Raw genomic sequence first — 13,794 nt, 5'->3', positions numbered from 1 at the left:
ATATATATTTATATTTTTAGCCATAATATATTTACACATATTATTATATATTTAGAATATATATATATAGGTCTCAGTAGAAGTACAGTACAGTAGAAGTCTCTTTTTTTTTTTTTTTTGTAACTGGCTATGCAGCCGTTATAGCTGAGTGGTTAAGTGCCTTGCCGTTAATGCAGAAGGTCGTGGACATAGCTATATATGGAGTCAGAGCAGGGACTCTTAAGCCGCGGACTCACACTGAAGGATTCCCTCACTGTACAGCGATCTTCTGCATAGAAATAGAGGCTAAATTAGATTTAAATACACTGACTCGAGCATTGCACTCGAGCAGACGTTGCGTTTGGCCGAACTCCGCGATGTGCCGAGCATAGCGATGCTCGAGCCGAACTAGTGTTCGGCCGAGCATGCTCGCTAAACACTAGTGGTGACTATTATTAGGCTTAGTGGCCAGTGCAAAAACTGCAGGATTTTATGGTTTGTGTTTAGATATAGATATTGACGTGGAAAATAACATCACCAAAAATTATTTCAAAATATATTTAACGCAATTTAAACAATAGGTCATTTGATGACACATTCCCTTTAATATTACATAACAGAATTAGATTATTTTTTTTATTAAACGGTTTAGGCCTCTTTCACACTTGCGTTGTCCGGATCCGGCGTGTACTCCACTTGCCGGAATTACACGCCGGATCCGGAAAAACGCAAGTGTACTGAAAGCATTTGAAGACGGATCCGTCTTCAAAATGCTTTCAGTGTTACTATGGCACCCAGGACGCTATTAAAGTCCTGGTTGCCATAGTAGTAGTGGGGAGCGGGGGAGCAGCATACTTACCATCCGTGCGGCTCCCGGGGCGCTCCAGAATGACGATAGAGCGCCCCCATGCGCATGGATGACGTGTCCATGCGATCACGTGATCCATGCGCTTGGGGCGCCCTGACGTCACTCTGGAGCGCCCCGGGAGCCGCACGGACGGTAAGTATGCTGCTCCCCGCTCCCCACTGCACTTTACCATGGCTGCCAGGACTTTTGCGTCCCGGCAGCCATGGTAACCATTGAGAAAAAGCTAAACGTCGCATCCGGCAATGCGCCGAAACAACGTTTAGCTTAAGGCCGGATCCGGATCAATGCCTTTCAACGGGCATTCATTCCGGAACCGGCCTTGCGGCAAGTGTTCCGGATTTTTGGCCGGAGCAAAAAGCGCAGCATGCTGCGCTATTTGCTGCGGCCAAAAAACGTTCCGTTCCGGAACGGAAGACATCCTGATGCATCCTGAAGGACGGACTGTCCATTCAGAATGCATTAGGAAAATCCTGATCAGTATTCTTCCGGCATAGAGCCCCGACGACGGAACTCTATGCCGGAAGACTATAACGCAGATGTGAAAGAGCCCTTAAATTGGTGTGAAGTGGTTAATGGTAGTAGTATACTACAAGAATTGTATTTTATTTAAAGGGGGTTGTCTCATCTTAGATATTGATGGCAAATCGCCACTGTACTCTCCAGCACCCCTGAAATAAAAGGAGCAGCAGGCGGAGCATGTGCTGTGCTGCTCCTTTTGTCCTTATAGGACCTGCCGGAAATAATCAGAAGTCTCTTAGAGTGAAGGGAGCGGCAGTGCACATATTCATCCTGCTGCTCTGTTCATTTCAGGGTGCCCTGCAAGATACAGGGTCCCTGTTCTGATGATCAGTGGACATCCCAGCAGTAGAACCTACTCCGATCTAATAGTTATTCCCTATTCTGTGGATAGGGAATAACGTAGAATTACCAGAACACCCCTTATAAAATAAGTTCCCCCTGCACCTACCACTAGAGGGAGCTCATAGCTTAAGGAGTTATAGTTGAAAAAAAACTAAAAATAAATCCATATGCAATGTGCTTTCATTTGGGGCGACAGAGGGATGTTTATGGGGCCTATGAACAAGTCAGAGTATAAAAAATATGCACTAACTACATGCACAGTAGGATTACGCCCGTTTGTACATGATTTGTTCTAAATCTGAATAAATTAGAAAAAGCGAATAGAGTATTAAACTGTAAATGCTGAATAATAGTGTCAACAATTTCTTTCTGGATTATGCAGCCCATCAAATAGATTTTAGCAAGTATTTAGACTACTATACATATGCATTTCTGGAGTCATGCACTTAATCCTTCCTCTGTCCCCTGACATCCAATATACATTCATTACAAGTATAATTCTATGGAACAATTTAGAGAGTCTGAATATCTGTTGAAGAATTGCTCAGCTACAGTACCAGCTAAATCCGCATTAGGTGCAGAATCCTTCATAAAGCCAATGTGCACTCAAGCAACACTGTCACCTAGCACTGACAAGAGTAGAATCCTTATTATCCTCAGGCTCAGTGTCACAGACCCACAGTATTAGTGAGTATTAGCGGGCGATAACGTGAGGCTTAAATGCATAGCTACCGCATAGAATAAGTATTGGAAACCGCACACTACAGCCAGATCACCTGCTTCTTTAGGGCTGATCACCTCTGGCTGGCAGATGGGATGGGGTCATGGGGACCCCATTCTAGAGATAGTGGTAGGTCCCAGAGGTTAGACCCGAATCTATCACACATCCCGTGTTATACCGGCTGTCCGTGTTAGCGGGTGCTTTTCCTCTCCCAGTGAGCAGGCCTGTTAGAACACTCTTCCGCCCAGCAGCTCCAGCTCCCGCCAGAGAGGCCAAACAGAAGTCTGTTAGGCCTTTTCTTGGTCTCTTCTCCTCTGCCTGCAGCATCTAGGGCGCACAAGCATGCTCTCCTCGGTTCTTATAGTGCCACTGTGCACACCACTCTGCCCCCAGCCAATGGCTGCTGTTACCTATAGAAAAGTGCCTGAGCAATAGGTTCTCTAGCTTTCTAGTTCCTACCAAGGTGCTCTTTTATTCCATACTGATTTTGCATGCTTATCGTCTGCCTGTTTACCGATTTGACCCTCTGGGAAGCCACTTAGATCATTACAGTTAGGCCTCATGCACACGACCGTTGTGTGTTTTGCGGTCTGCAAATTGCGGATCCGCAAAACATGGATGGCGTCCGTGTGTGTTCCACAATTTGTGCAACAGTGCGGACAGCCATTAATATAACTGCCTATTCTTGTCCGCAAAACGGACAAGAATAGGACAGGTTATAGATTTTTTTGCGGATTACGGAATGGAGCAACAGGTGCGGACAGCACACGGAGTGCTCTCCGCATCTTTTGCGGCCCCATTGAAGTGAAGTGAATGGGTCCGCATCCAAGCCGCAAATACTGCGGCTCGGATGCGGACCAAGATGATGGTTGTGTGCATGAGGCCTTTGAAGTAGCCCCAAGCCAAATCTATTCAGTGACACAGTGGGACCACACTTCATTACACTGTGGACATGCCATAAATGTCTGAAATGTAAAAATCTCTTATTGTTAAGAAAAATGGCTAGTCCTTTTTTTCTATTTGCAACCTCATTATACAAGAATTGTGAAAATTCTTTGTATCCTTAACAATTTAATATTTTGTGTGCAGGAAGATTTTCAGCTTTTCTGGCTCATATAAAAGGGAGAGTGAACAACAGCAAGCCATTTTTTCTATTGTCCAATGCATCAGAAATGTAAAAAAAATATATAAAAATAGTTATAATAAAAATTCTATTATTGTTTTGGGTCTACATCTGCTATGCAGACCTGTGTGTCTCCAGGGTAACAGACTACATACAACTACTACAACCTTGTGTAGTCCGATCTTGCAGTCACACTCTCTATGTGCTATTCCCTTGTATTTAATAACATACAATGGGTTTGTAGTAGGTTACATAGGGGGCCTGTAAATTTGCATGAGTTTTAAGATAACTAACATTATCTGTACATTTGCTTTATTTTTAGACGCATTTAAAAAAGAGAAATAATTTACAAAGTTGGACTGCCCCTTTAAATGAAATTACTTTATACTGTACTGATTTTTCTAATGAGAAAAGAGAATTTTTTATGACAATGTGGTGATGGTACGTCATACCGTATTTGTGATGCCCGCTTGTAGTTGGGGTGAACCTGGGCATATCTGAAGGTCAGAAAAGCTAATGTTTGCTCCAGAACTTCTGAAAAAATCTTGTGTCCATTAAATGGTGGTACAATGGTCCAAAGATCATGGCGGAGACCACTGCAGAAATAATGCCACATCTGGATGGAAAATGAACAACGTTCCCCCTTTATAAAGGAAAAAGAAATAATATTAAAATAATTATAGTGTTTAGCATAAAAAAATCCAAATACATACAACACATCCATTAAAAGCAGTGGATGCAAACGGTCATGTGGCTCCTGAACCAAGTATTTGGTTCTGCTGGGGCAGTATTGTGTGCTGCATGGTGGTGTTTGGTTCTGCTAGAGCAGTATTTAGTGCTGCACTGTGTTCTTTGGTTCTGCTGGGGCAGTATTTTGCACTGCACAATGGTATTTGGTTCTGCTGGGGCAGTATTTTGCGCTGCACAATGGTATTTGGTTCTGCTGGGGCAGTATGTGCTGCACTGTGGTCTTTGATTCTGCTGGGGCAGTATTTTGCTCTGCACTAAGTCATCGTTGGCCCTGTCTCCTTCTCTTGTCCCTGCCTACTTGTGTTGGACTTGCCTACTCCTGTTGTCCCGCTTTCTGTCACTTTGGACCTGCCTACAATATTGTGCCACTTTTAGGTTTTTTTCCAGGACCACTGAGTTCCCAGTCCGCTCCTGTACCCATACCATAGTATGAATGTTTCATTTGAGAAGACATGGTGACAGCTCCTTATTTAAGCATTAACATTATCCAGTGCTTCTCGCCCAGTAATTTATTCTTGCTCCATTGTGCATTTCCAGCTTTATTCAAATTTTATTGTCCCTGATTTATTAAACTCCTGGTTACGGAAGTTGTTCTGCATCTTATCTTCTAGATCTGGAGCCTCATAAAAGAATAAGTAAAAACCTAACAAGATAACATGCACAACTGTTCAGCAATGACCCCATGATGCCTTTTTAACAGAAACATTATTTGAGTTGTTCAGGCAACCACATTTGCGTAGATTCATTAGCATTACTAATGGACATTTATGAACTTCTTCCAGTGTATTATGAAAGGGCAGAGGAATAAAATTAACCACACAACTCTACTCACATAAATATGTATTCGTGTGAGAGCATAGGCCAGGGAACATTTTTAAGATGTGTCAAGACGTTTCACCTATTACATGCACTAAAACTGATTTTTATGACTTTATGAGGAATTGGCAGATGTTCTAATAGATGACCTCATTTCTTCCTGACCAGATCAGAAGATTAGTGTAATTTCCGGGACTTCTTAAATAAAACCAGCCCATGCTATTATGCTGAGAATAATACATTGTAATAAGAACAGAGATTCATCAATACAGATTTTATTCAGCTCTAGGTTTACTCAGCAGCTCATGATCAAACATGCAAAGCCTATTACTGAGGTAGTTATTTCCTTACAATATATCCATCTCAGACTGCTTATGAAATTTGTTCGGTAACATTATGCCAGGTCACAGTGACCTGCATTCATTAGAAGACACGTGGTTTCCAGGTCCATCTCATTAATTACACATGTGCCTATGGATCTGGCTTGTCTGCTTTCTTTAAATATAAACCTCATTATTTCTGATGGTCGACTACTCTAAAAATAATATCCTTAAGGCCTCATGCACACGACCGTTTCGCAAAATGGGGTTCCGTTTCTGTTTTTGTTTCCGTGTGTCTTCCTTTATTTTTTGGAGGATCACCAGACATAAAGGAAAGTAAAAAAAAAAGTCTAAGTCAAGTTTGCCATGCAAATGATAGGAAAAAAACTGACGTGGATGACAATCTTGTGTGCCTCCGCGGTTTTTCACGGTCCTATTGACTTGAATGGGTCCGAAAACCATTTTCCGTGAAAAAAATAGGACAGGTTATATTTTTTTGATGGACTGGAACCACGGATCACAGACGCGGATAACAAACGGTGCATTAGCCGAGTTTTTAACGGACCCATTGAAAGTCAATGGGTCCACAGAAAATCACAAAAAGCGGAACAACGGACACGGAATGAAACAACGGTCGTGTGCATGAGGCCTAAAGGGAGAATTACTTTTAATCTAATGCCCACATCCTGGATCCATAAGCAGAAGAGTCATACTTAGCCGTTCTGGTCCTCCACTGTGTCCATGTTCTGACCTCCACAGCGGTGATGTGCCGCTTGTGGCCACGTCACCATTAAAGCCAGTCACTGTGACCATGCCCATTCTCTACCAGATGTGAACACTAGGGGGGGCTGGAACATGGACACAGCGGAGGCAGCGCAGAAGACCTAAGCAGTGGGGAGCAGATAAGTATGTTCAGGTTACATTCACACGACCATATGTCCGCAAATTGCAGATCCGCAAAACACAGATACTGGCCACGTGTGTTATGCATTTTGCTGAACGCACGCGGCCAGTCCTATGATAGAAATGCCTATTTGTATCCGCAATTGCAGACAAGAATAGGACGCGCTCTATCTTTTTGTGGGGCTGCGGAATGGAAGTTCAGATGCAGACAGCACAGACGCTGTCCGCATGTTTTGTGGCCCCATTGAAATTAATGGGTCCGCATCTGTTCCGTAAAATTGCGGTCATGTAAATGTACCCTTAGGGAGGCGGGTTGCAGGCGCTTGCTAAAAACTCATTATTCTTGAAGAATCCTTTTAATGACTACATGGTATTCACTGCATTGCAGAACACCACCAAACTTTACCAAACGCTCATCAAAAAAGTGAGAAGCTTCGAGCAAAATATTACGTTACCAAATACAAAACGATTTGGTCCATAACTGGAAATCATCCGTGAATCATAAATATGTTTCTACGTATATCAAGCATTAAAGGGGTTATACATGAATTTAAAATCTTTTTATTTTACTCGCTGATCTCCTGATCTGGAGAACTTATCTTTCCTTTCCATGGGTGGGCAGCAGTTCATCAAGCCCCTGCATCTGCCAGGAAGCACTGGAATTAGCTACTGTTAACCCCTTTCTCCCCTGCATAGAAAATAGTCTCCTATATATGACCCAGTAAAAATATCAGAATATTCAGTACCGGCTCGATATACTTTATTGCAGAACACCTTAATATTCAATTCCAGAAGTAGTTGAGTCTCCACTGTGGACAACTGCAGCTCATTTAGTAACATATCCAAGATTCATCCCTTATAGACTCTTTGATATCAAGTACTGTAATTTTCTAGCAATTACTATATTGCTGCTTTTCCCTTGATATTACCCCTAAAGTCAACTTTCACATCAGTGAAATGAAAAGTGGACGTTTTCCACAGATATGCCCAATATGCTATGCCCAGCTCTTGCCATCTGAGACACCCCTCACCCTTTACATTGTTAAGCTGGTTCTGCTGGGTAAAGAAATGCCATAAATGCGGACGCAAACTGCTGTTTGGGTACTCTGCAGAGTTTGGGAAAGTCCACCTTTGGCATTTGGAGAGTAGATTTTGATGGATTGGTTTGAGGCAGGGGTGCACAACCTTTTCAGGTTGGGGGCCATATTGTCAGACTGAAGGAATCTCAAGGGCCGAAAAGTTAAAGCCAACTGAAATACTGTATTTATGGCGTATTGTACATACAGTATATAATATAAATGTCTGGTTACACCGCCAGGATTCCCATTTAATGGGAGAATACATGAAAAATGCATGTGAGCAGCCACAAGACAGACATACATACATATCTGTCACCAGATGGTTGGGGGCTGCACAGAATTATATTGAGGTCCAGATGTGTCCCCCAGGCTGCAGGTTGTGCACCCCTGTTTTAAGGGCACCATGATGCTTTTGAAGAGCCTCCAGGATAATGAGTTTGCCACACATAATAAATAACATGATATTGTAATATTTTTGACATTTTGGGATGCAATTATTTTTTTTTATATGTGAAATGGTAAAAGGGTGTCTTCTGAATTCTTCATTTTTCAAAATATTTAGAAAAAAATATTTTTCAACTGTTTTTATATATTTCTTAGGCCCTAAGTGTACTTGAACCTACGATCATTTGACTGTCTACTTTAGACTGTATTACTACTGTATAGGGACTTTTACAGACGTTCTATTACATACTGCTATAGTCAGGTTGAAATAGAGGCCTTCAAGAGTCCCCCAGCTGTCATGACAAATACTCCACACTCTGCGAATTCATTCACGGGGTTCCGATGAGAGGACAGAGGGAGCTCCCTCCGTCTAACCACTTAGATGTCACGGCCGGTATTGATAGTGCGGGTTCCCATCTCAAGAGGCACCATGTTGCTGGTAGATGGGCCTACAAAATTCTGATAAAAAACTTGCTACATTTTCTATGCACAGTTAGTATGGCAGTAATGCAATTCAGGATCATCCATGTTTTCAGTGACTCATGTCTTTGCGCATAAAGCAGTATTTACTCCATATTGTTTAGAGGTGCTGGTCTAACTTTGGTTTTTATAAAAAATAAATAAAAAGGTTTCTCAATGTTCAAGATTTTAGATAGACACACGTAAGTATACCGCCAGAAAAAAGGCTGCGTGACCATCTCTTCTGCCCTTAAATCATTTCCTTATAACGTGTACATTTTACAAATATCCGCTTTATCATACAACGTGCCATTGCTAAATACGTTCCATCATATTGTCATAATGGACGAGACATATAAACCTTCGTTTCCTAGACAGTGCGGGTGTTATTACCATGATCACTTGTCTGCACTCATTCACTTCTTTTGACCTTTTTGTTATTCTAAACTACTTTCTCCGAGCAAACATCTGCTCTATTTGTAAGCTCGCAGAACATAAACAGATGTGAGGTTTTACACTGCTTGTACATCAGGAAACTAACATCTGGCTTTTATCACATAAACCTCCAAAATATTATCTTTACACAGGCAATTATTTATCCTTTTGACAAAAGCAAAGCTAAAATAATTGCAGGAAGGGACCTAGTAGAACACAATCATTTGGGAATGGATTTAGAGCGTGTTCTTATAACACAAAGTCTACAGGCGATATCTCTTTGATGCCAACTAAATTGTTCGGTTGTCCAAAAGTGAATAACAAAGCAAAACCGCTTGCTGATGTCATATAGTTTATAAAACTGGTGAAACAGCAATCTGGGTAAAATGCATACCATGTCCAAAGACATTTCAAGTGCTTGAAGTGGTGATTCTTAACTGGTGAGAAAACACCTTGAAGGGGTTGTCTGGGAATAAGTAGTTTTTAGCTAATTCCCGCAGCCTGTCTCAAGATTCATGATTATGTGCTCCCCACAGCTCCAGTGTGGCCATCTTCCGTTCCCATGGGCATGGTCGCATGCTCTGCGGTATACAATGACTGGCTACAGTAATGATATGCCGCTTGCAGACACTTCACTGCTGAAGCCAGTAATTAGCTGCAGCAGAACATGCCCGGATGTAAACAAGTCAGGGATTGGAAGATAAATACACTGGAGCCATCTTGGAGAACCAGAGTAGTGGGGAGCAGATAGGTAATGATCTTTTGGTTACTGACGCAGGCATTAGCTAAAAACCATACCTCCCAACTTTTGAAAATTGCAAAGAGGGACAATATGTGCAGTGCGCATCATGGCAGTATTTTTCATACTAGGCCACGCCTCTAACTCCACCAAAAGCATAATTACTGACTCCATCACAACTACAGCAGCTAGGGATTTGTTAGGCGAGTATTAGTTCCTTTATTGTTTTACAGCATATGAAGCCTCTGGGACAATTTTTTTTCTTGCGCTTCAATATCCATTTAAATATTAGCACATAAATCATCAGATTATTGATATTTTAAGGTCCAAATTGCACAAAATAATGAAGTTATGGTCTAATGTGCAGGTAGAAACCATACAGATAGTGTAGTAAGGAAACATTTAGTATATGTATTAATGCACATTTATGCATTAATTCCGTGGGTCAAAAGGGACATTTAAGAATCAAAGAGGGACAGAGGGACTTGGGTCAAAAAAGGGACTGTTCAAGGCATGTAAAAACTACTCAAAGAATAATGGCACTGACACACAGCCCCCTTTCCCCCATACAGCTTAGTAAATATAGTGTAGTGAAAGTAGTCTTTATGGATGTATGGGGTCATTTATCAAACTGGTGTAAAGTAGAACTGGCCTAGTTGCCCATAGCAACCAATCAGATTACACCTGTCATTTTCCAAAGGAACTGTCAATAAATAAAAGGTGGAATCTGATTGGTTTCTATGGGCAAATAGGCCAGTTCTACTTTACACCAGTTTGATAAATAACTTTTAAAATATATTTGGAATCGATAATCCTACACTGGAGACAATGTGATGAATAGGTTATCTTATCCACAAAAAACATGAATAATGAAATGCCTTTCCGACCGACTGACCCAGAAAGGGGAGGGTATAAAAATAATGATCCACACAAGTTGTTGACCCAATCCAAATGAATTTTTTTGCCCATGTCCCTATGATCAGGGAAAATAATTTAACACATGGAATCATGTGTTCCGTTTTTTTCCACCTTTTTATTTTTGTAACTGTTTTTGCACATTTTATGTATTTCTTTAGCTTTCATTGAAAGGATTAAGCACTTGTACTTTAATAGTTTTGCTTTGTCGCCAAGAAGCCAAAATCATCTCTATAGAGTTAAAGTTTTGACTTGTCTATGGTTTTACTGCTAGAGTGCTGGTACTAGTGAGTACGCTGTGTAGTATTGGCACATATTGCTCATATTTGTGGTGGCCACATGTACTCTTGTACGGACTCTTTGGGGTATGTTCTGTGCTCAGTTGTAGTTGAGTGAGGGGTGAGTGTAAACTGTGCAATTTGATATCATAGCTCAGTAATCCTACCCAGCCAAGAGGAAATTAAACTGTATGAATGTATACCTTATGTGTAGGTTCCACTCCAATCACTGATGCTAAACACTGACCATGTGAATAAGGCCTAAAACTGGCCTTCTACTGTACACATACTTCTTAAAGAAATAGTTTGAAACTTAAAATGTTTATTCAGAATTCAACCTTAGACAGCTGTCAGCTAAATGCCCGTTTGGCCAACAGATCTTCTGCCAGCCTCCCTTCCTCCATACATATACATGCTAAGCTCAGCTGTGAATTTAGGTGTTCTCAGTGGGGAGAGGAGAATAAGTTGGTGCCAGACATTTCTGGTAAGGGCTTATCTCCCATGAAAACCAAGGATCGTGCATGTTCAAAATTTTAAATCTATCATGCCAGATCCATCTTTGCCCCAACAACTACAGTCAAGCAAGAGTCACGACAACCCAATACACATTCGTTGAACAGCCGGTCCACTTAAAATAGGTGGATTTGGCACTCATCTAATTTGTATGGTCAAAGTCAGGAGTGAAGTATTGGTCTATAGAATAAATGTGGGTTTTTTAGAGGAAGGACAATGAGAGAGCTTGTAAGTTGAATTCCCTCTAACACAGCAGATGAAATCTAACGGTATTCAATGGCCGAACAACATCTTTACACTCGCACCTCATAAAAAGCTTTGTTGTCGTCCCAGTGGTGACTCTCAGCATCCAGGAAAAGGCTTGTAGAACAAACATTAACACAGTAGTTTGTAACTTGAATCTGGAGATCGTTGATAAATTGTTGATATCGCTGGACAACTGCTAGAAACAAGGGCCTAGGGAAAAAGATGATCAAAAGAGGACACACTGAGAGGTGGTGAGGAACAAAGTGGTTGTGATAAAGTCAAACATCTGTTCTTGCAAAATGAAAACCCATCTAATAACGAGATCTCTTTGGGATTCAAAGGGGTCATCAGTGTTTTAGGTAATAAACATGTCGGTATGCATTATCAACCAATGTAATATTACAGATAGTTTTTGTAAATCGTCACTTTTAAAGGCTATGAACATCTTCAGGGCAATTTTTTTTATGATTGCATTTTACTCATTTTGTGCTACTAATCATTATTTCATTTGGTCTTTATTAACAATGTTCAGCCGATTCTGAGACACAAGGGTTAAAAACCAGTCAGTTTGCAAGCTGTCAGTCTGATTTATTTGAATCCCATCATCTGACAGCTCTTATGTCTGAGCTCCTGACCTCATAAACACTGATTATAAAACAATTTTTAACAAATGAAGTGTTGCTCAGGTCAGGAGATCAGAGATAAGAGCTACACATACACTGCACGTTTCCATGGTTACAAACGAACAAAATGAAAGCCATGACCCAATTATTGCTATAGCAGTAAGAAAAGCCATACATACCTCTTACTCATCTGCTCGTTATAGTGGGAAGCATGGTATAAGACGTGGGCAGCGGAGGACAGGACAACTAGGGCAGTCTTCACAGGAGCCTTGTCCGGCACTTGGGAACTCCATTCTTCTAATTTAGTGAGAACTGAGGATGCCGATTTGCTAAACACGTCTACAAAGCACGTCCTTATGTTCTGCAGTGAATCCGATGTGCACGCCAAGGCCAGTGGGAACAGTTTGTCAAATTCTTCCATGATGTCAAAGCAGAACTGGAGGTAAAAATGTATTGAAGTGCTGATATATTGGTGCTATGACTGTGTGACAACAATTGTATGACAATGATGATGGAGGAAAGCTGTTACATTGACTTTAATATAAGAGATCGGTCCCCTGTGCCACATGTATAGTGCACAACGGATAAGTCTACCACTGCCTCCTCCTTTACTTCCTACTCTATAGATACAATACTGTCCTGTGCAAAAATTCTATTGCTGGTTCACAAGAGTCCACAAGTCTTAAAGTCGATGTGTCAGTACCAGCGCTAGAAAAAAACATACAGTATCCATTAAGGCTACTCTCACACTAGCATTTTTTGCGGATCCGTCATGGATCTGCAAAAACGCTTCCGTTATTCCGTTACCATAATACAACCGCATGCATCCGTCATTAACGGATCCAGTTGTATTATGTCTTCTATAGCAATGATGGATCCATCATGAACCCCATTAAAAGTCAATGGGGGACGGATCAGTTTTCTACTGTGTCAGAGAAAACTGATCCGTCCCCATTGACTCACATTGTGTGTCAGGACGGATCCATTTTGCACTGCACCACATCGCGGACAGAAAAACGCTGCTTGCAGCATTATTCTGCCCGAGATGGAGAAGCAACCAAACGGAATGCATTTTGGAGCATTCCATTTCATTCAGCTCAGTTTTGTCTCCATTGACAATAAATGGGGACAAAACTGAAGCATTTTATTCCGCTTTTGAGATCCGAAGACGGGTCTCAATAGCGGAATTAAAAACGCTAGTGTGAAAGTAGCCTAAGCAAACCTTAAAGGGGTTATCCGACAACTAGTAAAATGTACAGGGCAGCTAGACTACATAACAAGAAAAGTCACTTGTCACCGCTAAGGCCATTGACCGGACGGCAGTGATCATGGGCGTGTATCCAGAATGTCAGCGCTTCCATCTAGCAGGTGAGAAAAGGTGAGTATTTAATTCTTTGTTGATTTGAACACTGTCCAACCACCCAGTAAATGGATGTCAGATAACTCCTTTCTTTTAGGTAATATAATTATCTAGTAATTTAAACTGGCCCTGTAGCAAAACTTTTCATGTCATGGTGACATATCAAAGGTTTTGATTGGTGGAATTCCAAGTGCAAAGTCCCCCACGGACCGCTAAATGGAGAAGTAAGAACCGCTCACACAAAGAGCTGCCTCGGTGCAGGACACGGACTGGAGACTGGCTCATAGACTTTCTATAGGGCCTGTCCTCAGTAGAGAGTAAACACAGCTCTCTGTGTGACCGTTTCTTTCTCCTTGTTTTAG

General features: G+C 41.5%; 1 protein-coding gene across 1 annotated transcript in view; it reads right to left on the bottom strand.

Moving 5' to 3' along the window:
- Positions 1-13,794, bottom strand: part of KIAA0825 (KIAA0825 ortholog) — a 203,599-nt gene that overhangs the window by 120,387 nt on the left and 69,418 nt on the right. Inside the window, exons 8-10 of the mRNA XM_044282656.1 lie at positions 12,252-12,508; positions 11,509-11,659; positions 4,005-4,195 (exon numbers count right to left, since the gene is read on the bottom strand). Coding sequence (XP_044138591.1) covers positions 4,005-4,195; positions 11,509-11,659; positions 12,252-12,508 — 599 coding nt within the window. The remainder of the gene's footprint in view (positions 1-4,004; positions 4,196-11,508; positions 11,660-12,251; positions 12,509-13,794) is intronic.

The sequence above is a fragment of the Bufo gargarizans genome, chromosome 1 (genome assembly GCF_014858855.1).
Source record: "Bufo gargarizans isolate SCDJY-AF-19 chromosome 1, ASM1485885v1, whole genome shotgun sequence".
Taxonomy (NCBI): domain Eukaryota; kingdom Metazoa; phylum Chordata; class Amphibia; order Anura; family Bufonidae; genus Bufo; species Bufo gargarizans.
Note: the sequence above shows the minus strand (reverse complement) of the source record. Positions and strands in the feature narration are given on the sequence as shown.